This window comes from Papaver somniferum, unplaced genomic scaffold, assembly GCF_003573695.1.
Source record: "Papaver somniferum cultivar HN1 unplaced genomic scaffold, ASM357369v1 unplaced-scaffold_99, whole genome shotgun sequence".
Taxonomy (NCBI): Eukaryota; Viridiplantae; Streptophyta; class Magnoliopsida; order Ranunculales; family Papaveraceae; genus Papaver; species Papaver somniferum.
In genome coordinates, this window is record NW_020653081.1 from 8,985,398 (window position 1) to 9,009,419 (window position 24,022).

The 24,022-nt window shown below is 35.2% G+C and overlaps 3 protein-coding genes across 4 annotated transcripts; all 3 read left to right on the forward strand.

Moving 5' to 3' along the window:
* Positions 1-11,818: 11,818 nt before the first annotated feature.
* Positions 11,819-13,452, forward strand: LOC113346476 (flavonol synthase/flavanone 3-hydroxylase-like). Its single transcript, XM_026590028.1, has 3 exons — positions 11,819-12,397; positions 12,515-12,842; positions 13,076-13,452. The coding sequence occupies exons 1-3, from the start codon at positions 11,925-11,927 to the stop codon at positions 13,286-13,288; spliced, it is 1,014 nt and encodes a 337-aa protein (XP_026445813.1). The 5' UTR covers positions 11,819-11,924; the 3' UTR covers positions 13,289-13,452.
* A 2,274-nt stretch (positions 13,453-15,726) lies between these two features.
* LOC113346474 (flavonol synthase/flavanone 3-hydroxylase-like) lies at positions 15,727-17,179 on the forward strand. The gene is made up of 3 exons (XM_026590025.1): positions 15,727-16,272; positions 16,395-16,722; positions 16,820-17,179. The coding sequence occupies exons 1-3, from the start codon at positions 15,812-15,814 to the stop codon at positions 17,030-17,032; spliced, it is 1,002 nt and encodes a 333-aa protein (XP_026445810.1). The 5' UTR covers positions 15,727-15,811; the 3' UTR covers positions 17,033-17,179.
* A 327-nt stretch (positions 17,180-17,506) lies between these two features.
* LOC113346475 lies at positions 17,507-20,214 on the forward strand. Of its 2 annotated transcripts, none has more exons than XM_026590026.1 (5): positions 17,507-17,650; positions 18,557-18,639; positions 19,075-19,169; positions 19,305-19,426; positions 19,551-20,214. In XM_026590026.1, the coding sequence occupies exons 2-5, from the start codon at positions 18,594-18,596 to the stop codon at positions 19,852-19,854; spliced, it is 567 nt and encodes a 188-aa protein (XP_026445811.1). In that variant the 5' UTR covers positions 17,507-17,650; positions 18,557-18,593; the 3' UTR covers positions 19,855-20,214. The 2 variants fall into 2 exon arrangements, with proteins under 2 accessions (XP_026445811.1, XP_026445812.1); XM_026590027.1 differs by lacking the exon at positions 17,507-17,650 and adding an exon at positions 17,700-18,067.
* Positions 20,215-24,022: the final 3,808 nt, after the last annotated feature.

Here is a 24,022-nt window from a genome sequence, read left to right on the forward strand (position 1 = left end):
CTATTTTATATTTAACCAATTTGATGAATTATTTCTAATGGTTCACATCATAGTAGTGCTAGTTGATGAGAGTTACTTCGGGAACAAAAAAGTAAAGTAAAATTCATTTGGGTTATTCTCTCAATTCCAATAAAATGCAACTGGATCTAGTATGAACTGGCGCTCAGAACGTATATGGATAGAACTTATAACGGGGTCTCGAAAAACAAGTAATTTCTGCTGGGCCTGTATCCTTCTTTTAGGTTCACTAGGGTTCTTATTGGTTGGAACTTCTAGTTCTCTTGGTAGGAATCTGATATCCTTATTCCCGTATCAGGAAATCCTCTTTTTTTCACAAGGCATCGTTATGTCTTTCTATGGGATCGCGGGTCTGTTCATTAGCTCCTATTTATGGTGCACAATTTCGTGGAATGTAGGTAGTGGTTATGACCGATTCGATCGAAAAGAAGGAATAGTGTGTATTATTCGTTGGGGATTTCCTGGAAAAAATCGTCGTATCTTCCTTCGATTCCTTATGAGAGATGTCTAGTCGATTAGAATCGAAATTAAAGAGGGTCTTTTTCCTCGTCGTTTCCTTTATATGGAAATCATAGGTCAGGGAGCCATTCCCTTGACTCGTACTGATGAGAATCTGACTCCACGAGAAATTGAACAAAAAGCGGCGGAATTGGCCTATTTATTGCGCGTACCAATTGAAGTATTTTGAAATGAACTGCGAAGAATTAATGTTTTGTTAGCATGGGGGGAAGGAACAAAACTAAGGAATCTTCATTTTATAGGGGTCATGCTTCATAGAAATTTTCGATCGGATAGAGTCGATGAAAGAGGTGGTTTCATTAGTAATTTACATATTAAAAATGCCACAAAAGAAAACATTCACTATCCTCACATATCTTGCATCTATTTTATTTTTACCCTGTTGGTTTCTCTCTCATTTAATAAAAATCTGGAATCCCGTGTTACTAATTGGTGGAATACTAGGCAACCCGGAATGTTTTTGAATGATATTAAAGAAAAAAATCTTCTAGAAAAATTCATAGAATTAGAAGAACTTTCTTTTTGGACGAAATTATAAAGGAGTACCCGGAGATACATATACAAAAGCTCCGTATAGAAATCCACAAAGAAACGATACAATTGGTCAAGATGCACGATGAAGTTCATATTCATAGCATTTTGCACTTCTCGACAAATATAATCTGTTTCGATATTCTAAGTGGTTATTCTATTCTAGGTAATGAAGAACTTCTCATTCTTAATTCTTGTGTGAAAGAATTCCTATATAACTTAAGTGACACAATAAAAGATTTTTCTATCCTTTTATTAAATGATTTATGTATCGGATTCCATTCGCCTCATGGTTGGGAACTAATGATTGGATCTATCTCCAAGGATTTTGGATTTTATCATAATGATCAAATTATATTTGGTCTTGTTTCCACTTTCCCAGTCATTCTAGATACACTTTTAAAATAATGGATTTTCCGTTGTTTAAATCGCATATCTCCGTCATTTGTAGTGATTTATCACTCAATGAATGACTAAAGAATGATTCACCGATGTTAATCAAATCATAATTTTTTTACTTTGTTTGTACATACGCAAACAAAGCATTCAAAATCTTACTCACCTTTTATATTTATACCCATCCCAGAGACTCTTCCTCTATTCCATTCCAATAAAATTATTCCATTACAACAGCAGAATCGTGGATAGGGAACTATACTAGTAACCTACCTAATTTATTGTAGAAATTCTCGGGATCAATGATTGGACCATGCAAAAAAGAAATATCTTTTCTCGGATAAAGGAGAAGATGGCTCGATCCATTTCTGTATCGATCATGCTATATGTAATAACTTGAACATCTACTTCGTATGCATATCCCATTTTTGCGCAGCAGGGTTATGAAAATCCACGAGAGGCGACTGGGCGTATTGTCTGTGCCAATTGTCATTTAGCTAATAAGACTGTGGATATTGGGGTTCCACAAGCGATACTTCCTGATACTGTGTTTGAAGCAGTTGTGAGAATCCCTTATGATATGAAACTGAAACAGGTTCTTGCTAATGGTAAAAATGGGGCTTTGAATGTAGAGGTTGTTCTTATTTTGCCTGAGGGATTCGAATTAGCCCCCTCAGATCGTATTTCTCCCGAAATGAAAGAAAAGATGGGCAATCTTTCTTTTCAGTGTTATCGTCCCACAAAAAAAAAAAAAAATCTTATGATAGGTCCTGTTCCAGGTCAGAAATATAGTGAAATCACCTTTCCTATTCTTTCCACAGACCCCGCTACTAAAAAAGACGTTCACTTCTTAAAATATCTTATATATATATATATATATGCGGGAACAGAGGTAAGGGTCAGATTTATCCCGATGGGAGTAAGAGTAACAATACAGTCTATAATGCTACATCAGCAGGTATAGTAAGTAAAATTGTACGTAAAGAAAAAGGGGATATGAAATAAGCATAGCAGATACGTCAGACAGTCACCAAGTGGTCGATATTATACCCCCAGGACCGGAACTTCTTGTGTCCGAAGGAGAATCTATCAAGCTTGATCAGCCACTAACAAGTAATCCCAACGTGGGTGGATTTGGTCAGGAGACGCATAAATAGTACTTCAATATCCATCACGTGTCCAAGGCTTTTTGTTCTTCTTGGCATCTGTTATTCTCGCATAATTGGTTTTGAAAAAGAAACAATTCGAGAAGGTTCAACTGTCTGAAATGAATTTTTAGGTCCACGTATTTATTAACACACACATAAAGTTAATAAAAACTAAATTCTTGTTGATCGATGTAATTATGTATGGTTAAAAATAGTATTTAGTTTACTTGCTTTGTTGCTATACCAGATATTGGGAAGTATTTAATTTTTACTCTTAACGCTAGTAATAGACTAGTATTATATTGTGAAGAACGCATTTGACGTGAATCCAACTCCCTTTTTCAATCCAAATAGGAGTTGCGTTACTAGGCTGGGGGTGCCCCAAAGAGGGGAAATGCCACACGATTTCTATTCTGTTATTTCAAAATTTGTTAATACATGAAAAGTTTCCCTTAACTAGGCTGGGGTGCCCCAAAGAGGGGAAATGCCACACACAAAACATGGGGACTAAGGCTCAAGTCCACCAAGGAAGTATCCATAAGATGGAAGGGACAATGAAGGAATTAACAAGAAAGAAGAAGGTTATATTAGATAAGGGATGACATTAATAGTAATTAAGGAGGTTTAGGACATATGACAAGATGTAATAAAAAGAATGGGCTTTTGGAAAGTCTATATAAGGACAAAGTATAATGGAAAGACAATTCTCTCTCATACTATTCAAAGAAAAATGAGGTCATCTTGGTGCACTAGGACGGGTTGGACCTAATGAGAATTCTGGTATTAACAAGGTGCATTATGGACCTTCATTTCACTTAGTCATGTTAAGCTCAAGCTAAGGTTGTATTTGATAACAGAGAAAGGAAATAATTTCACGAAAAGCGATTTCATTGAATCAGTTTCCCATGAGAAGCAAGGTAAGACTTTTCATGGAATTCCATGAAATTAAATTTAAAACATATCTTAGACAACACTTTTTTTTATAATTCTGTGGAATCAGATTTTTGACCACACGACGTAATACATGTTATTTCCATAGAAAGATTACTATTTTCATAAGTGAAATGGCCTTACCGTAATACCTTAATAAAGAAAAGAATTAGCTAGTACTTTTAAAATAAACTAAACATGTCGCAATCATTCACGGTCGACGGGAGTGGTCATTAATCAAGTTTTCCCATCACCATCCATCATTTATGCATAATACTGTACTGAAACTTGGCCTAGATTTATGCGGCCAAAGAAATTGATAACCCAGCTAAAAAGTCATATCGTATAGCGACATACCATGTTCTTACTAAAAGAACACTCCAAATGCCTGCAACTAATACGATGGATTAACCTAAGATAGAACCATCAATCATCGCTTCCAAGTTGGATAGAGCTTTGTCGGCTAATGCTCCGGAGTCGTAGACTCTAGAGTCGAGCTATTTTAAGTTTGATTTGCTCTAAAAAAAACCCAGAATGTGCACGTACTGGTCGTATTAGAGTGATAACAGCTTATACGGACACCAACACTCCATATTGTACACCCTCCATTTTCTTCCTTCGGTCAGCTTCGTGCTTATTGTTCCATGCTTGATTATTGCCAGTTTAGGATGAAGTCGTGTGAACCAAGGGTGCGCAGCATTATCCAATTTCTTAAAGTACTCGTAATATTGTGAAAATGTGAGGGCTAACTTTGACGTTCCTACCAAACAACTCCCTCTTTTTAGAAGAGAGTTTTGGGTCCATCTGAGAAAAAGTGACAAAGCTGTCATTAAACAAAGTTAAAATGGGAATAACTGATTCAGAGTACGACCGGAGTGGCTGGGTATAGATGTCATCATGTAGTAAGTTACTAAGTTGGTTTAACTGGCGATTCAGAGTTTTCCACGTCGTAGTTTCTCGTCCATGGCATTGCATGATTAATCACATTTTGGACTGATGGACGTTTCCACATATCCCTGGGTTGAAAATGCATGTGTCATTTTCATCATGTGGGTTTGTGGGTCCACTTTTCGTAGAACCATGTATCTACTGTATTTACTTTACTACTAGTAATAAGTAACTAACAATGTTAGGTCTAAGGTATAGTATTGTTTAATAATCCGTGACATCAAAGTAAGGTTGAAGGGAGTACTTAATGTCAATGGTCGCCTTCTGTACAATGAAATAAATTGAGTGCCCAAAATAACAACCTTATTACAGGGACGGCAAGATTTATTGGAGGGGTGGTATTTCAATAGGATAAAAAAGGTCATTACGTGATCATTCAAGGTGTCTTTTATCAAAAAAATTTGGAAATGATAAATTAACCCTCATAATTGATAACCTAGTTTAGCGATGATAATTAAGTTTAATGTTAATGATTAATTTCACTTATATTAACTCAAAATCAAAACAAAATCAGATTTTAGAGTTAAAAAAAAACAGTTTGGAGATGGTAGAGAAGTTTTAACCCAAAGTGAAGGTCAATCTCAATCAATTGAAGAAATTAACCAACAAAGTGAAAACCCAATGCCTGAAAATGACCAGGTATATTTCTAAATTAGTCCCAACTAGCTTTTTGTTGCTCAAATACGTAAAAAAATTTAATTTCTTACATTTTCAGAGCTAATTACGATTGGCATTTTGCTCGTAACCAACCGTAATTCATAGTTATGGTTCGTAAAAGATGAACTACCAACCGTAACTGGTTAAATTTGGGGAAAACCCAATTGTAAAACCAGTTACGGTTGGTAACTGAATGCTCGATACCAACCGTAACTCAGTTACGGTTGGTAACCAAATGTTATATACTAACCGTAACTGAGTTATGGTTGGTAACCAAATGCTCGATACCAACCGTAACTGAATAAAATTCTCAGATACAAGAACATAAGGTTGGTAGTTGAACTATTACCATCCGTAACAACATCAAAATCTCCAGTTATGGTTCGTAATAGAGTTAAAATCAACCGTAACTCACATAAACCCAGAAACTTTAATTTCAACTTTCATCTAAAATCCTAATTTTTGATAGAAATTAAACTTAAATCGAACAAGATAAACTAAACCCTAATTGGATTTTTCGAAACATACTTCATATAAGTCATTACACTACACTTGATTAATTTTCGAATCGTCGATTAATCGAAGACGATGAAAGTTTAAGTTTTAATGGAGGTTATGGTTGATGGGAGGAGGAGAAGAGAAGAAGAAAGAAAACAAATTTTCAATTTAGTTTTGATTTAGGTTAAAAAATGGGAAGGGTAACCTAGCCAATTTACATCCCTAACCAATTAAAGAGACATTACTATCACACTCCCGCCCCTCTAATAAAACATGTCGCCCCTATAATAAGCTTGCAAAATAAGGCAACAAGGGACGCGTATACTATAACATTGCGTATCATAACACATGTTTGTCTATATCATACAACCTTGAATCCGTGGGGGTGATATTGGCACACAGTTTAAAATTGTGGTATTTGTGAAGTTCATACCTTTATAAGGCCGCGCCACTTTGGTAATAAAGTTAACCGATGGAGACTACTGAACGGTAGAGGCTAAACCGTTAGCGATTAAAACTCGATCGCTAGAGGTTTAGTCTATGTTGTTCGGTGGATATTCCATTTCTAACGGTTATTTTTCTATCGCTATAAATATGTGAAATTCAAATACAAAAATTATCCCAAAATTTTCACACAACTCTGTATCTTCTCCTAAAAGAATTCAAATGACACAATTTGAAAGCCAACTTGATTTAGCAAACCCAACTTTTTTCTGGAGTGGGGTCTGAAGCCGTTGTTAGCAAGATATGTGACAATTATAAAGAAATAGGTAGAAAGCAAAGAAGTTTGCGAGCTGCAGCTAAAAAAAGGCAAATGAGAGTTCAAGGTAAGGAAAATTTGAAGGCAACGAAGAAGATAAACAAAGAAAAGTCCGCTCATGAGCGCATTGATTGAAAATTATGTGAAATGAAGAAGATAAACAAGATAAAGAACATTGTTCCTAACTTTTATTTTTAAAGTCTTTATTTTAAATTATGATATCTAGTTTAGATCTTATTATCTAAATTTATGAAAGGCGCAATATAAATTAATTCGAAATTAGATTTATGAACAAGAAGTGGCGTTAAACATTAGAAGTTATTTTTAATTTATCATTTAACATAACGGTATCTTAAAATTATACTTAACTTAACTTACTTAACTTAACTAAATATATACAACTTACTTCACTTGATTAAGTCTATCATATTTGAACAACACTTTCAAAATTTGATAATAACATTCGTATTGAAAATCTTTTCCGTTTCTGTTGCGCCATTCCGCCCGACACTTTTGCTCCACATCAATTTCGTTTTCATCACTTTTTCGGTTTTGATTTCTTAGCATAAGTAAGGCAACAAACAAGTTTACATCCTTATTGATTAGTCGGAAGAGACCACACAACTGATTTGCATCTCGATTATTGAGGTACAACGTTTCTTCTTGAAATCTCTGAAATATATTTTCCAAAAAGTGATTTTTTGTTGTTGTTGTTGTTGTGCACTAATGATATTATCCACTGTATAAAAACACAAAATTCCTGTTGTTGATACATGAAAATAATTACTCCTTAGCAGGGCTATGGAGCCCCTAAAGAGAAGGTAAGCCCAAGATGAGGCATAGGGGACTTGGGGACTAGAGCTCAAACCCACTAGAAAATATCCAGATAAGAAAGACAAAGGGGGAATTATTGGTAAAGGAGAAGGTTGTATTAGGAGGAGTGGCATTAGTAGTAATTAAGGAAGTTTAAGGACATGTGGCATGATGTCATAAAAGTAAGGGTTTTTGGAAAAGTCTATAAAAGGAGGTACATAGTACAATGGAAAGGGGGTTCTCCCTCATTCTATTCTAGGAAAAGGTGTAGTCATTTTTGTGACTAGGACGTGTAGGACCAAACTCATATTTACCTCTCAACACCTGCAAATGCATTCATCTTCAGCTAAGAAAAATCTATGAGGCCGAACTGCCATATTGAATTTGTGTAGTGAAAGTATGATAAATGGAGTTAAAGAATGAAAATTGGAGTAAAGGTGTGAGTTGAACTGAAATTGGGATTGGGTATCTATAGGGTGATCAATTTAAGACTGTTGGATAGGATATACTGAGCAGCCGAGTTTTCACCGCTGGCGGTCTTGACTTGACCACTCGGTGGAATTTTTATCGAGCGGTCGACACTGCACCGCTCGGTAGAGACTGGACATCACCTGGCTAAGTGGCAAATTTACCACTTAGACAGGTCTATTTGCTGGTTTGTCAGCTCCATAGTGGGAGCAACACTGTCAAACTTGCCAGTTTGATATGCCCATTGGAAACGCCCTAAGCCATGGGTAATCTTAATTATGTAACCCATTTATCAAGGTTAGTTAGACTCATAAACTCCTCTCGTAGTTTCAAATCAGGTATATATAGCTACAGGAAAGGAGCCAGAAATCCTATCCTATTATGGGGATTGAGGGGGAAAAACTTATTTAGGGTGAAAAAGGTAAGTAAAATTAAATTTTGGAACCAAATATTTTGAATTTATTAGGTCGGGATCCGTCCCAACAGTTTGGGCAATCGCCAACCCTTGTTATAGGCTGGCTACGTCCCTGTATAATAGTGTGTGCTACATCTCATATGCCATATTGAGCGTTAAACATTTGTTCATACTCATGAACCTGTATTTATAAATTTATAAGCCTTTGACATCTCTAATTTTGTAAGCCATATTCATTTATAATGTATTTGAAATTTTGAACCATATTTTTCCAAGGGACTCACTATTTGCATTGTTGTGATCGAATACTACACTACAACTCAAAGGTTGTTACTATAATCTGAAATTTCTTCCTGACCCTAAAATGTAGATCAAATTTTTATTGTGCCGAGGGCTGAACATTGCGTTAAAACCGAACTGAACCACACCGATTACAGGAAACCCGAATCGAGCCATTTACTAATGGTTGGTTTTGGTTTAAATAGAGAAAAACCGAAAGTAATGATTTCGATTTTGATTTGATGTAAAAACCAAACCGAATACCAACAGTAAAATCAATTAGTTTTGATGTAATTAATATCAACCATTAGATCTACCTTAGATAACTATATTTAATCTTATTTGTAGATTTAAAAATATCAAAGTTATTATTTAATTTTATATGTATAATTTTTTGTGTAACTATACTTTAGCCTTTCATTTTTTTTGTGTATTTTTTTTTATGTCAATTACATGAAACTGACAAAGTAATGGTAAAACAGAAATCGAATGGTAAAACCGGAACCCAATGGAAAAACTAGAAACCTAAAACGTTGGTTAATGGTACGGATTTGGTTTGGGAAATTAAAAACCGGGAGTAATGATTTCAGTTCTGGTTTGAGAAAAAATCGAACCGAACCGAGCCGAGCTATATACATCCCTAACTATGCCCTTAAATTTCTCACTTGATAAAAGTCTATTCGTGTTAAAAAAAGAATTAAGTAACCCAAAATTTATCCCATGTCCTAAAATATGCCATATGAACCAAATTTGTTGCTTAACCCAAAATATTTATCATGGCTTGAAATCTGTTGCTATACCAAGATCTTTATTGTGATTCAAAAATTACCCAACGAATAGAAATGTGTATTGTGATTGTGACGTGAAATGTTATTCTGCTAAATAAGTTGCTCAGTCTTTACTGCGACGCTTGCTGTATTGTGACTTTACATTTACCATTATGCTACCTGATTTTAAATTTTCTTAGTGACCTAAAGTCTACTTCTTTTGACAAATACAATACATTGAAATCTGAAATCTAATTCATGGCCCCCAAAAATTTGCTAATAAACTAATTACTCATAGACTGAATAAATTTTTTGATTTAAAATCTACCTCGTAATAAGAATTTGTATCAAATTGGATTTTCTGTCTTTGTAGCGCGAAAATCTTTTTGCGATCTAAAATCATGTATCCACCCTAAATACTCATCCTGACCTAAAATCTATTAGATAATCTGACTTGTACCTAAACTTGCATTGTGATACAAAATTTACCTCTTGATGAAAGACTAATCCAAAATTTGCTATTATAACGTTAATTCTACCCCGTTAATCATGATTATGCATTTAACATGAATTTGATTTATGTCTCAAAATTTGATTAGCGAACCAAACTCAGCCTCGTGAACAAAAATTACCATATGAATCAAAATTTGCATTGTGAAATGAAACATATCATCATGAGCCGAAATGTGTCATATGATCCAAATCCGGTTAATGTCACAGACACAAAACGCACACAAATTTCTGGAAACCGGCACTGAGACCCAAAATCATTTATGTGGTCCTAAAATTTGTTATGTAATCCCAAATATGTCTTTGTGACCACAATATGCCATGTGAGTTATTGTTGTTTAGTAACTCGTCGACAAACAATTTGCTCCGTAACCAAAAATTGATTTCTTATACGATTTTGTTTTTGATACCGTTGGAGATATATGTTTTCAGACAAATTTATTTACATTTATTATTCTTTCAAAAATTATTTTAATGTTATTATTAACGTTTTTCTTGAAAAACAAATTTATTCTTGTTATAAATATTATCACTTTTTATGTTACAAGGTGTTAATGGTTCCATTAAACTCTATTGAGGTTTTTGACTATAAAATAAGATTTTAGTAGCAAAATTAAATTGAGAGTTTTCATATATGTTTTTGAGCTTAAGCAGAAAAGAACTCTGAGAGAGAAACAAAAGTGTGGTCATCTTTTGTTTTTTACAGGTATAATTTTGAGCAAGAATAAAAGCGTAACAGTGTCACATTCTCTCACAGTGCAAGATTGATTCTGCAAGAGATTTTACTCGGTTGGTTAATCCTGAGACGCAACATCATCGAAGAACTGTTTGCACAATCTTAGCCAAAGTTGTAGAACGTCTTAAAGGGAGAAAGATCTGGTCGTTATTTAGTTATAACATTACTTTATAGAGTTTTTGTGATTATTTTACGGACTATTTTCAACAATCGTTCCAACAGGTAGGTACCTAAATTAATATGCATTGCGGCCTAAAATTTGTATGTTAACCCAAATCTCACATTACCTACTAACTGAATAAAGATCGTAGTTTAATCATCCATGATAAAGGGCTCAAGTCTTAGTAAAGGTTGGTAAGGTTTAACTATGCAAATTATCAAATAACTTTGAGTAGTTATTTTGAATTTACATGCATTTAGCCATCTATTCACTACCTTGATCTCTAGAAAGCTGATTTGGGATCAGATTTATCTAAGGAGTAGTATTTTTCTTTGAAATAAAAAATCTTGATTACCACTATTATTATTTATTTATTTATTTTTGATTAAAAAAATGTTGTTATTGAGGGGCTGGGTTGCACAGACTCGGACGCGGACACTACAAAATTCTTAAACAAACTAGGACTCGGACACGTATATACATATTTTATTTATATATTATTTATAGATACAATTATGTATTTATACAGCAAAGTCAAGAGTTTCGATCCTAAAAATTAGAAAATAATGCTACATGTGTATAAATTTCAAAAGAAAATGAGAAATTGTTTGTTTATACACGTCGAAGGTCAAACAATCAATCACTATTAAACATATGGCACAATCAAAATGCATTTTCAGAACAACACAAACCCAACCAAAGGTATATATGATGTCATTTCCAATTACAAAACCCTAATAAAACTTAAATGATTGATCTAAATGTTTGTCTTTCTTCATTTAGTTAATAATAGTAAAAATAAAGGAAGAAGTTTAAATGAAAATGAAAAAAAATGCTTTAAACTCGAGTCATCGTGCGTCCAACCAAAACACGCGCGAGACGCGCATATTAGTGCGTTGGACACGCGTTATATCAGCGTTCAACGCGCGTCCTGCGTCTGATCAAAACACACGCGGGACACGTATATTGGTGCGTTGGAAACGCGAATCGGACGCGGACACGATTCAAAAAACGGAGTGTCCGCACAACCCAGTTGAGGGGAAAAAACGGAAAATAAATGGCAAAATAGGGAGAGTACGGTGCCTGGTTGGCTAGGTGTGTATCTTCTCAAATCCATCCACATGTATAAGTTTGCACCGTACTATACATTTATGCAAAAACATTTATACATTAACGTTGTACATCTATAGCCCTGCCCGAAACTGGAAAGCGGGCCAACGATAAATTAATTGAGCTGACATTGACTATAAAATGTGGTTTTTGTGAAGTAGAAAAAAAGGAAGAAGATTGAGTGCGAAGAGAGCTTAAAATCCTCGTTCAAATACAACCCTTTCTTTCTTAGTCATTTTGAAAGCACAAGATTCATCAACAATGGAAGTAGAAAGCAGAGTTCAAGCAATAGCTTCATCACTCTCTTCAAAACTTGATACAATACCATCAGAATTCATAAGATCAGAGAAAGAACAACCAGCACTAACAACTTTCAATGGACCTATTCCTGAAATTCCAACCATTGATCTCAGTGATCCAGATGAAGATAATCTTATCCGTAACATCGCGGATGCTAGTAAAGAATGGGGATTTTTCCAAGTTATCAATCATGATATACCCATGGACGTGATACAAAAGCTGCAAAAGGTTGGAAGAGAGTTTTTCGAGTTACCGCTTGAAGAGAAAGAGACGTATGCTAGACCTGTTGGAGCTGAAACTTTAGAAGGTTATGGGACTAAACTTCAGAAAGAAATTGAAGGCAAAAAAGCATGGGTTGATTACTTGTTTCATAATGTTTGGCCACCTTCTCGCATTAATTATCGATTCTGGCCTAAGAATCCGCCTTCTTACAGGTAATTAAACCTCTCAGCAGCATGTTTTCAAGTTTAATTCTGTGAGCCGGATCAGGTCCGTTTATTACCATTCACTTTTTTACTGTATTTTTTTTTTTTTCCAATTCTAATTTGCAGGGAAGCAAACGAGGAGTACACAAAATGTTTGATGGGCGTGGTGGACAAAATGTTGACGTGGTTATCACTTGGATTAGGAGTTGAAGGGAATGCCATAAAAGAAGCAGTGGGTGGAGAAGATCTGGAATATCTTCTGAAAATTAACTATTATCCGCCATGTCCTCGTCCGGATCTAGCACTTGGTGTGGCACCACATACAGACATGTCTGCAGTCACGCTTCTTGTACCAAATGAGGTGCAAGGCCTTCAAGTGTTCAAAGATGATCACTGGTTTGATGCTAAATACATTCCTAATGCTCTCATTGTTCATATTGGTGATCAGATCGAGGTAATCAGTTACACCTTCACTTTCTATCCAGGGGCTTTTTGGGCTCGAATTCCAGAATAGTGGCCAGAGAGCTGTATTTGGGTTTCAGACATACTGTTGACCTGAGTTGACTGGATACAGCTCTAGGCAGTTTTCTGATGATAAGCACAAAATGCCCAGTTTATCTAGCACGGGTTTTGTTTGTTTGTAGTTATTTCATCGTAGTCTTACTTGTCGCGGTGATTGTGTTGCAGATACTAAGCAATGGAAAGTACAAGAGTGTATTGCATAGAACAACTGTGAACAAAGAGAAGTCGAGGATGTCATGGCCTGTTTTTGTTTCTCCACCAGCTGATAAAGTTATCGGCCCACTACCTCAACTTGTTAATGAAGAAAATCCAGCAAAATTTAAGACCAAGAAGTACAAAGATTATGAGTACTGTAAGCTCAACAAGCTTCCTCAGTAGTTATGGAGTGGTACCAACCATTCAAACACCACTGTGTGTGCTGCTTTTGATGTATTTCCATATTTACCAGTTATTTGTAGAACTCTACTAGTATTCTAATGCAATGCTTCTCGGAATATGTATCGCAATAAAGTCGTTCGTTACGACATTTTTTTAGATCTTAATTCGAAACGTCAGTATCCTTTCTAACCGATCAAAAAGTAAGCTGAAGCCGTGACTGACAGAAGTGGCTAGTCTTGCATCTGTGCTCGAGCCAACTAATCCTACGTAGTTTTACCTGGGAAAGCAAGCAACCGATCTCTCTTTATGAAGAGGTTTAATTAAATTGTGAAAGCAAAATTTTAGCGAGAATTGCAGTTTCTTAATTGTGTCGGTACAGAAACTAGTATGAGTTTGAAATCCTTAAATCTTCTCGTGTGCCAACCAGCATTATCTGCTTCTTTCTAAAAGCCAACTTTGTCTTCTTTTCCTACTTGCCCCAAGGTTTCACGCAAGGGAGATGTATATCTAACTTTCTTTCCTTGTTTGGTTGTTATAAAAAATCCGAACTTGTTTTAAGTTGGGTGTACTTGTCCTAGCATAGTCCGGGTCTCTCCGGCAAAAAAAAAAATATCCTCTCTGAAAACCCAACGAAACCCTAGCACCGTTCGAGTCTTCTCTTGCTCTGATCTTGCTCTATTGGAGCGGATCTGAGCAAGAGAAGCTCAAACCATCTTCTCCCTTTGCCTTTTCATCTTGTACTGCTTTGATTTCATCTTTTTAGGTTAGTTTTTGGTTTAAATCTCACTGATTTTTTTTTTGAGAAATCTAGTTGGGTTTTCATCCTTTAAGTTTTAGATCGGTGTAGAGTAGTTCTTCTCTGGTTTGTGTAGATTGGTTATTAGGATTTATGGGTTTTCTCTCTTTGCGGAGGAAAATTTTTGTTTTCAATACTTCTTCAGCATCTCTTAAATCAGGATCAATAACAGCAACAGAATCACTTGTTTCAAAAGTAGCAACAGCAATCACAAGAGTTTCAACTACAACAACAACAACAATCACAAAATCAACAAGAAGAATCACAGAAACAACAACAACAATTACATACTCAACTCTAAGATCAATCAACATAACATCCGATTCAAAGAGACGAAGTTGCAAGATCTTATCAGTAATCAATACCCCTGTATTGGGTTCCTTTCAGTTACTATGTTACAAAAAAGTGGATCATTGTATGATCCTGCCTCTCCTGTTCGTGACCAGGAAAGGAGTGCTATGTGTGGTTGTTCATCTCCGCACACCCAAAACCCTGAGAGATGGACGGATCTTTTTTTGGATCCTAACAATTTTACCTTGTGCAAAATTGTTAATTGATTTGGAAGACATTAGTTCTTTCCAAATAATACCATCTAAACTTCACAAGGAAAGGATTCAATAAGTTGTATTATTGGGTGATTCTCTTTGCTATGTCTCTAGAGTTGTTAGTGTCCATATTAGTCAAATCTGCTCAAGTTTCTTATATCAGATCTGTAAGTGTTGTTGCTCATATTATCCTTGTAATTTATGTTACATACACTATGTTTGTAATGATGTTGATGAAGTTGTGATGGTTCCTTAAAGTGCTTTTGCAGAGAGAACACTAAGATTCCAGCCACGTAAACCCTTTTTTCTCGATCAAATTTTGTCGGACAAAAATCTAGTGTTTGTTTGCTCATCATCATTTCCGATTATTGGTACAAAATAAACTTACTTTTTTGCGTACACGGTTTTAAATTTGATTTTTTTTCCATATTTTCAAGTGTCACCACCTCACGGGTGGGGTGTGGCTTTTCATCGTACGTCCATGAAAGCAAATTGTTGTTTGCTGTATTTGAGTCTACAATATGTCGTGTGTTGCATTTTCAAACACACGAATTTCTAATTTGCATGCCTAACAATATCACAGGACGCTGCTGGGCTAGGAGCTTTGAGATTTTATTTCAAAGGTCCTAGCATTCATTCAAAAATGGTACATAGCCAATCTCTTTCTACACTTACTGCGATAGAATCTTCGGATTAATGTGCATTGGTGTGGATCTGAATGTTATGGATTACACAGTTCCACATCCTTAAATCAACGGTTGGATTTTTCGACATTGATATCGCGTTTGGATGTAAATCTGTTTCTTTAGAGGTAGAAGTCAGAAGCAAAATTATTTCACTTCACAAAAATTTACTTTTTCAACTTTTAGAAGTCGTTTTGAAATTCGATACCCAAACTGACTTCTGATTTCTTGACTTTTAGAATTATTTGGTCGAAAAACTACTTCTGATATGCTATCCAAACACGCCAAGTCTAGAATTATTTGGTCTTTAATTATTAGACTAGACCCAGGTCAAATTAAAAAATTAACTAACAATCAAATGGTTACCTGTATTTAAGGATATGCACCTTAAAAAATACACTCTTATCTCTTCTCCGTTCAAAACCAATCCAATATATTACATCAACTAGTCTATTAACAGACAACATTTTTCTGATTCAAGATCTCAACAACAACAACGATGGAGACACAAAGAGTGCAGGCGATAGCGAAGATCAGCGGAGATAATATTCCAGCAGAATTTATAAGATCAGAAACAGAACAACCAGCCCTAACAACATTTAAAGGACCTATTCCAGATATACCAGTGATTGATTTTAGTAATCCGGATGAAAAAAATCTTGTCAGTTTGATTTCTAATGCTAGTCACGAATGGGGTTTCTTCCAAATTATAAATCATGGGTTGCCAACTGAAGCTACAAAAAACCTGTTGAAAGTTGGTAGGGAGTTTTTCGAATTGCCAGATAAGGAAAAAGAAATTTATGCTAAAGTACCTGGAAGCGATTCTTTAGAAGGCTATGGGACTAAACTTCAGAAAGAAATTCAAGGCAAAAAGGCCTGGGTTGATCACTTGTTTCATTTCATTTGGCCTCCTTCTCGCATCAATTATAAGTTTTGGCCAAAGAATCCACCTTCATACAGGTACTTCCTAATGCTTGAATTTATTTGGCACACTTAGTGCCCACATATGTTAATTGAGCCTATGCAAAATTACAATCCTCCATATACTCATAACCTGGTTTCGATTTTGGTTTTTCATGCAGGGAAGCAAATGAAGAATACGCCAAGTGCATGATCCCCATAGTTAACAAACTTCTGATGCTGTTATCTCTTGGATTAGGAGTTGAAAGGCATGTAATAAAAGAAGCAGTGGGTGGAGATAATATGGAATATCTTCTGAAAATAAATTATTATCCTCCATGTCCTCGTCCAGATCTAGCACTTGGTGTGCCACCACATACAGACATGTCTGCGGTCACGCTTCTTGTACCCAATGAAGTACAAGGCCTTCAAGTTTTGAAAGATGATCGCTGGATTGATGCCAAGTACATCCCAAATGCTCTAGTTGTTCATATTGGCGATCAAGTCGAGGTAATTTCTCGTTAATTTCGTGTATATTGAAAAAACACATAAAAATTTAATCATAGTCATACTAAATATAAAAATGCTGCAAAATTTTGGTATGCAGATCTTAAGCAATGGCAAGTACAGGAGCGTGCTCCATAGAACGACTGTGAACAAGGAGAAGACGAGGATTTCATGGCCAGTTTTTTGTTCTCCACCTGCTGATATGGTTGTTGGTCCACTTCCTCAACTTGTTAGTAAAGAAAACCCAGCAAAATATAAGTCTAAGAAATACAAAGATTATGAGTATTGTAAGCTCAACAAGCTTCCTCAATAGGGACCATTTTGTAACTGGTGAAATTTATCTAGCTCAACAAATATCGATCTGATTCAGCTTTGCACTTTGCCTTATTGGGCATCTGGAGCTGATTATGGTTCCATTAGGACCTTAGTACCTTTAGATCTAGCAAAAAAAAAAAAAAAATCTTTAGCCATTAATGGAGCTCTTTCTTTTGCAGTTATATTGTATGTTGGGATAATGTTCGGCAATTGATACACACGAAAGATAAAATGTAACACTAAATACAAAGCTTTAGATTTTTTAACACTGGTTTATTAAGTGTTTAGAGTACATTCAAGAAAATTCTCAATTGTAGACTTGATCAAGACCAAGACACCATGTCTTTGGCGCAACAGCTTTCTATTCTTGCATTCTAATGTAACTTCAACAAACTGCTTGTAGCGCAAGCAAATCTCCGACTTGATCCGCGTAACACTTCCAACTGACCGGTACACCGTTTTTGTCTTTCACTGTCGAGGAGACAAAAGAAAAAAAAATCCTATTTATAGAGTCTATTTTCGTTGATCAGCATCCACTAAAAATTCCTACAGTGCCTCCACCCATTCTCTCTCCCTAGACTGAAGAAAACTTCTGGAAATCCATTGCATTCAAACGGTAATTACTCTCTCTCTCTCTCTCTCTGAACAAATTTATAACAATTAGTCTGTAGTTCTTAACATCTCTGTGTGTGCATATTTTTTTAGGGGTTATTCTTCTCCTTGTAAAAATCTATCAAATTTTAGGTTTTTTTTTTCAGTTTGGGTAACCTTGCTATTAAACTTAGGGTTGTTTGGTACCAATTATACCTTGATGTAATCAATGTAAGAACTAAGAACCTAGACTTCTTCATCTTGAACTTGTCTGTGGTCGCCCTTGATATGGTTTCTGAGGTTATAAGCATCGGTTGTGTCTTTGTGCAATCTACATGTTTTTCTATTGAATTGACCACCACTAAAAATAGTACTCACTTGCCAAAGGAGATGTTAATATTGATGCCAGCTCCATTCAAACCTGCAAGTTGAATACACCGAGGTGGGATAGTGAGTGATAGCTTGAATTGAAACAGTTAGCATACACACAGCACTATTTGATGTACTGCTTATTGTGTCTGGTGATATTACTTGTAGACTCTATAGTAGTAGTGATTTGGTATTTACATGTTGTGCAATACACTTAACCAGCTATTTTAACGGTGTCCTTGGCTGAAGATATACCATAGGCGGCACCTGTATTGAGGATAGATGAATATGTGGACACAACCCAAGCAGGATACTTATATTTATATTCTTGAATCAACTAACTGGGTGTACAAAGAAAACCTTAAAGTTAATTGTAAGAGAATTTCAAGAATGTGAATTACGAAATCTCGTATTAACAAAATCAGCGAAAAAATGCTGAAATATTGGGCTTTGCTGAAGTAGTTATCCAATTTTAATTTAAATACTAGGTTAGTTGCATAGATTAGACCAAACAGTATACAAATTCGTGCGATTGGCTAATTTGAGTTTCTGATTCATGCAGCAATTGGCATTCAGGGTTTGGTGGTGAATCAGTGGCCATGAAGTCGGCTCAGTCCCGTTCGTCGTCGACGAACCATAATCTGGGTAAGTCCATGTTCTTCTCAATTTGCATGATTATGGATGTTCTTGTGATTTCGATGTCGTTCATCATTTCATATGCGGGAAGGGTGAGTTTTCAAATCTAAAGTGGATGTTGGATGAATTACAAAAAACACTGATAGATAAACTGTCCAGGAGAGTCAGGTCACATCTTTCTTTGACTCTTCCAACCTGGCCTACACAGTCACCAACAATTATAAACTGTTAAACATGTCAGTTCAGAGGACACTAGGAATAAAGGATAACATGTAACTGGTAAATGATGTATTGTGGATATTCTTATCTGAAAGGTGTCAGTCTGTAGTTATGTTCCAAGTGTAAGAGTTACTGCTAACTCCTTTGTAGTTATCTCTAAAAATATAGCTTGCTGCAGTTCATTAAATATAATCTTTGAAACAACTCAGTACATTCACTTTTCAGATCAGAACAGCAGCGATATTGACGACACATGGGGTGATGATAGAGAATTTGAATTAGGCAGGGAGTGGCAAAGGCGTCATGATGAACTTCATACCGTATCCTTACAAAATAAAGCTCATAATTATATCTGTATTCATCTAAAATTGAGTTCATGATTTCATACTAAATGCCTTCAAAGAATAGTCCTGCTGAGAACTGCAAATATGTTGTCATCCCTTATGAGTTATTAGATTGGCTATCACGAAGGTCTTTCAAAGGGACAAGAAGCTGCTGTGCAAGAAGGTTTTACTGTTGGATTTAAGGAATCTGTATCCGTTGGATATAAGTGGGGCATGGTTAAAGGCATTTCTAGGTAAAGGATAAATAAAACTTCCATACTCTATTTTCTAGTTTTCATTTGGAACTTACATACTTGGAAGATAGGAATAAAATAATTTGGTGTTCTATGTTTTATTTTTTTTCTTGGTTGTTCGCAGTGCACTGGCAAAACTTCCTGATGGTTTAAAGGAAAGGTTAGTTGAGAGCTTAGAAGCAAGAGATAAGCTTCAGATGTTGCACACATCTGTCAGTTCTGTTTCTAGTGCAGATGCTCTTGGTTTGTATCGTGATGAAATCTTACCTTATCAATCAAAAGTATATTCTGAAGCTGCTGAAGGGGACTCCAGTTCAGAAACCCCGTTAGATCACATTTCAAGATGCAATCGGCTAGGTAGTTATTCGGAAGAGCTTGAGTTTCTTCTTCAATCTTCTGCGATTGAAGTGCATTCAGCAGTGGCATGAGACATGGCAACTCATTCCTTGTATACAACTGCAGCTGATATAACACGCTGAATCACACTGATGTACATAATATATGATTCAACTTTGTGACTCATCCGTTGAATTGTGGTTATGGTTATCAGAATTTTCGCTATTACACTAGTTGTTTCTGTCAGTATATTTACAGAGATACCAATAAGATTTGATTTTCATTTTGCGAAGAAACGGTCCCTGAAACATTACAGTTTTTTGTGTTCAGGGACAAAAGTTCACTACTTGCAGCAAACTAAGATTTTGTGTGTAATTAAGTTTCATTATATAAGTCTTTATGTCCGCGGTTGTCTGTTTTGTTATTTAATGTGGTGTTTTTTGTGTTTTGTAGTTCTTTGGACTGTATTTTTATGAGAAACATTTTTCCCTTCAAACAGTTTTTAACTGAGGCTAGACTTCTTGCATTGGTTCTGTAGGTTGGTTACAATAACCAGACATTACTAGCTAGCAAGACTGACAGTTTTATCATCTGGGAGAAACATCACACTGCTCACTCAACAAAACCACAAGGGTAAAATTACCCTAGCAAATACAACAGTTGTTCCATAACCATGTCATTATACTTTTAGGACTGCACAATTGGGACTGTGGAAATATTATGTAAAGAGAAAAAAAATTACCATGGCTAGCTAATGACAATGATAAAAGCATATAAACAATATCAACTCTTATATGTTATAATAAATATATATAAACTTGAAAAATCAAAATCTCTAGACAATTCATAAAGCAACTAGCAACTAGTAATTAGACCTATATATATATATATCTTGTTATGCCACATCTCTAGCTAAAGATGGCAAAACAAAGCTCCCTGCTAATAGCATGGCGAAAAGCCCATATATATACAGTAACATCAGGCTTCAAACTATTATAGCTATGAAATTCATTCCAGCCACTACTAAGAACAATAGCTTTTTCATCAGACCAACACTTGAATACTATCTTGAATTTTTTTAATTCACTATTATATACATTAATCTTCCTTGGCCATAATCAACATCACTCCTTTTCAATGCCTTAGCAGTTGAAACAAAATATCTATTCTCTGCTTTGTTCGTGATTTCTCTCTTCATTACTTCAAAACGAGTATATGGAACATCTTGTTTTTCCTCTAACGGTATTGACGGTGGCACAACATTATATTTGCCCCAATCCTTGAAACAATCTGGATTCGTGAAACTATAAAAAATTGTGGTTGCTGTTATCACGTCTTGAGTTGGGTATGGTTTGACATGGTTAACTTCATTCACTTCAATGCGCTCTTGTAATTTTCTCTTCATTTTTTTCTAGATTTTGAAGAAAAATATAAAACTTAGAAGAAAATGAAACCCTAAGATGCGTTTATTATTTTGAGTGAGAGGAAGAAAAAGGAAATATATGCTGGTCTAATGAGAAGCAAATTTATTTCGGTAAGATTATATTTAGAGAAGTTTTCATATTTCAGAACTTCAAAATTTATTTTCTTCGATTTTCCCGTTTTTTGATAACCAAGTTACTTCGTTCCGTTAAGGAGAGAAAATCACGAATGCTACTGAAGTCTTAATCCGTTCAATTGAAATGAGGTTAGTCTAGTTATAAGTCATTAATTACAGGGCATTGTGATATGTAGCATCTATATACCCCGCAAACTGGCGGAGCCAGAAAGAATATATGAGGGGAGCTAAAAAATATTTATCTAAACTTAAAGATTTTTAATGGACTAAAATATAAGACTAAGTGGACTAAATACAAAATACTAGATAAACATAAGGGTTTTTTAATGGTTTTTGTGATTTTGAGTGGGGCTAGAGCCAGGATTAGTCAACCCTTACCCTTTGCTCCCGCCCCTGCTCAAACAGTTGGGCTAAAAAGCAAGGTTGTGAATCATGAATTGCGGAGGGAATTACTTTCAATTTTGAGAATCGAATCGTATATTGAATCGTGAATCGGAGATTCATAGCATCGCATGTATGCCTATAAATATCACTTAATTAAATAAAACTTTTTTAAGTTTTTAATCTTTGATGTATAAGAAGTATACATACATAATTGGTACGACGTTAGACGGTGCACTACCATAAACAAAAGCTTTCAAGTTTGAATATCTATAATATAATCCTTAAAATTTCTCATAGCATCAATTTCCTATTTTCAATAGAATTTCCTTGGTCTGACTTGGTCTAAATGTAAAGAATCCGAAGTCAAAGTAAGAATCTTCCAATTCATGAAGGATGCGTTTCGAATCGACGATCCAGATAATGAATCGTATAATTTCACTGACAAGGTGAAAAGGCATCTTGCTAAGCTATATATAATTCTTCAAGGAAAATTTTGTGGAGCTAGCAATAAATAAAGTGGTGGTAAAATATATATAGTTCTTCAAGGAAAATTTTGAATGTTTGATTAGTATAGTTGAATTATTTTCTTTTATATTGAATGTGGTTCTGAGATTTGGAATCTTGGATGTGGTTCTGGGATTGAGACTATTGCAAAGAGTTTCTCAAACTGCAGAACTATTTTTTTAGGAGCTTTGTCTTCAGATGGGTTTTTTCAGATAGTTTTGAAGGTAATTTTTTGGAGTTCTCCAAAAAGAAAATCTATAAGATAATCCGTAAAATTTGTGACCTCTCACCTTTTGTATTTTAGTGGAACATTTTGAGCGAATGAAATGCAAGAATTTATGGTGATTGAAACAGAAACTCGAATAAACTTATCATAGTGGTTAAAGTATTGTTTATGATTGTTATTTTCACACCAAGATTTCTGAGGAGTACTCTTTGAGTATATTGTTATGTGATAAGTGTTAAATTGTTTACATGATTTTAGTCTCAAATCTATACTAATATTTTCTACAATTTTTACATGTTATCTTGTTATTGTTATTTTTTCTTTTATTTGTTTGTTTTTCTCCAATAAAGAAATAAGAAAGAAAAAGAAAAAAACGTCACGCTGCGAGACCGATTTTTACAATGAGGCATGTCTTAAGTCTCAAAAAAAAAATTGAAGTCAAATAAAACATTTAGGATTATGAGGAAGCTTTTAGGATACTACATTTTGGTCACATGGCTATTTCGAATCACAATGTAAATTTAAGTCAAATGATTTTATTTTAGATAACATTGCAGATTGTGGAAATGCTACACTCTTTTACCTTGTCCTACCTTAAGATTCATCCAATTTATTTTATATCCCTTTTTGTTTTCGTCCTCAGGTATTTATTCTATTTCAATCAAATATACATCAGATAGTGGAAATGTTACGATCACAGTTTGAAGCACCCCAAAACATAGGTTGGCTTAATTCTTGATATTACGTGGTTCCGTGTTACTAACTGAGCCGATTTCATATATTGAGTTGCTATGTGGTATTTAATATTTTTCTGAATTCTGCCTCAACGATCTATGATGTATCTGACTGTTGTATTATTCTCTAGGATTATCTATTGCTGAGTTTATTGGGTAGGATGAAACTGCCTTTACTCTAAAGGCTTTGCACAACGGAAGTCTTCATCTTCTTTCTCTCTAACTCTTCATGCCCCATAAGAATAAGAGGTTCTGTCATGTACTTGAACAATTCTCACACAAATCAGAAACACAATGAACACAAATAATACTGCAACAAACCCATTTTATTGAACTAAAGGAAGATTACAAAACTCGTCCAACTCATGGACCAAAACAGGGCATTCACCCTCTTGGTGAATGCCTAAAACACTCTCTATATTAATGGTTCTTCTCTCAAACGAACAACACCAACATTATTGATTCCTAAGCTATTTATACTAACTAGGATCAGGCCAAAACTTGTGTGCAACTTCTTGCACATCCTACAGACAACCACATGTCCACAAGTAGTTTCCATAACCGCATAAAGTATGCATAACTGACTAGTCTTTACCAAATTCTGCTAAATCACGCCACACCTGTCCCAAACGGTTTTAGACACTCTAATATGGTTATAAATTCAATTTATAACCGTTCTACCTTGTCTTACTTCATTGGCATGCTCGCAAAGCCAATAACCAACACTTGAGCTATAATGTGCCACTTTTACGCCAACTTTATGCACCACTGCACATGACCCTGATCTGAACTTGCTAAGACGCCTTAGTTAATCCAAATTCATGCCAACATGATTTCCAACTAATGCCAATGCG

Bases quoted from the DNA above. Each gene is read 5' to 3' on its own strand.
- LOC113346476 (XM_026590028.1), top strand. From the start codon at position 11,925: ATGGAAGTAGAAAGCAGAGTTCAAGCAATAGCTTCATCACTCTCTTCA. The intron at 12,398-12,514 runs GTAATTAAACCT...TCTAATTTGCAG, and splicing joins AAGAATCCGCCTTCTTACAG to GGAAGCAAACGAGGAGTACA. The intron at 12,843-13,075 runs GTAATCAGTTAC...ATTGTGTTGCAG, and splicing joins ATATTGGTGATCAGATCGAG to ATACTAAGCAATGGAAAGTA.
- LOC113346474 (XM_026590025.1), top strand. From the start codon at position 15,812: ATGGAGACACAAAGAGTGCAGGCGATAGCGAAGATCAGCGGAGATAAT. The intron at 16,273-16,394 runs GTACTTCCTAAT...TTTTTCATGCAG, and splicing joins AAGAATCCACCTTCATACAG to GGAAGCAAATGAAGAATACG. The intron at 16,723-16,819 runs GTAATTTCTCGT...TTTGGTATGCAG, and splicing joins ATATTGGCGATCAAGTCGAG to ATCTTAAGCAATGGCAAGTA.
- LOC113346475 (XM_026590026.1), top strand. From the start codon at position 18,594: ATGAAGTCGGCTCAGTCCCGTTCGTCGTCGACGAACCATAATCTGG. The intron at 19,170-19,304 runs GTATCCTTACAA...ATGAGTTATTAG, and splicing joins GTCATGATGAACTTCATACC to ATTGGCTATCACGAAGGTCT. The intron at 19,427-19,550 runs GTAAAGGATAAA...GGTTGTTCGCAG, and splicing joins ATGGTTAAAGGCATTTCTAG to TGCACTGGCAAAACTTCCTG.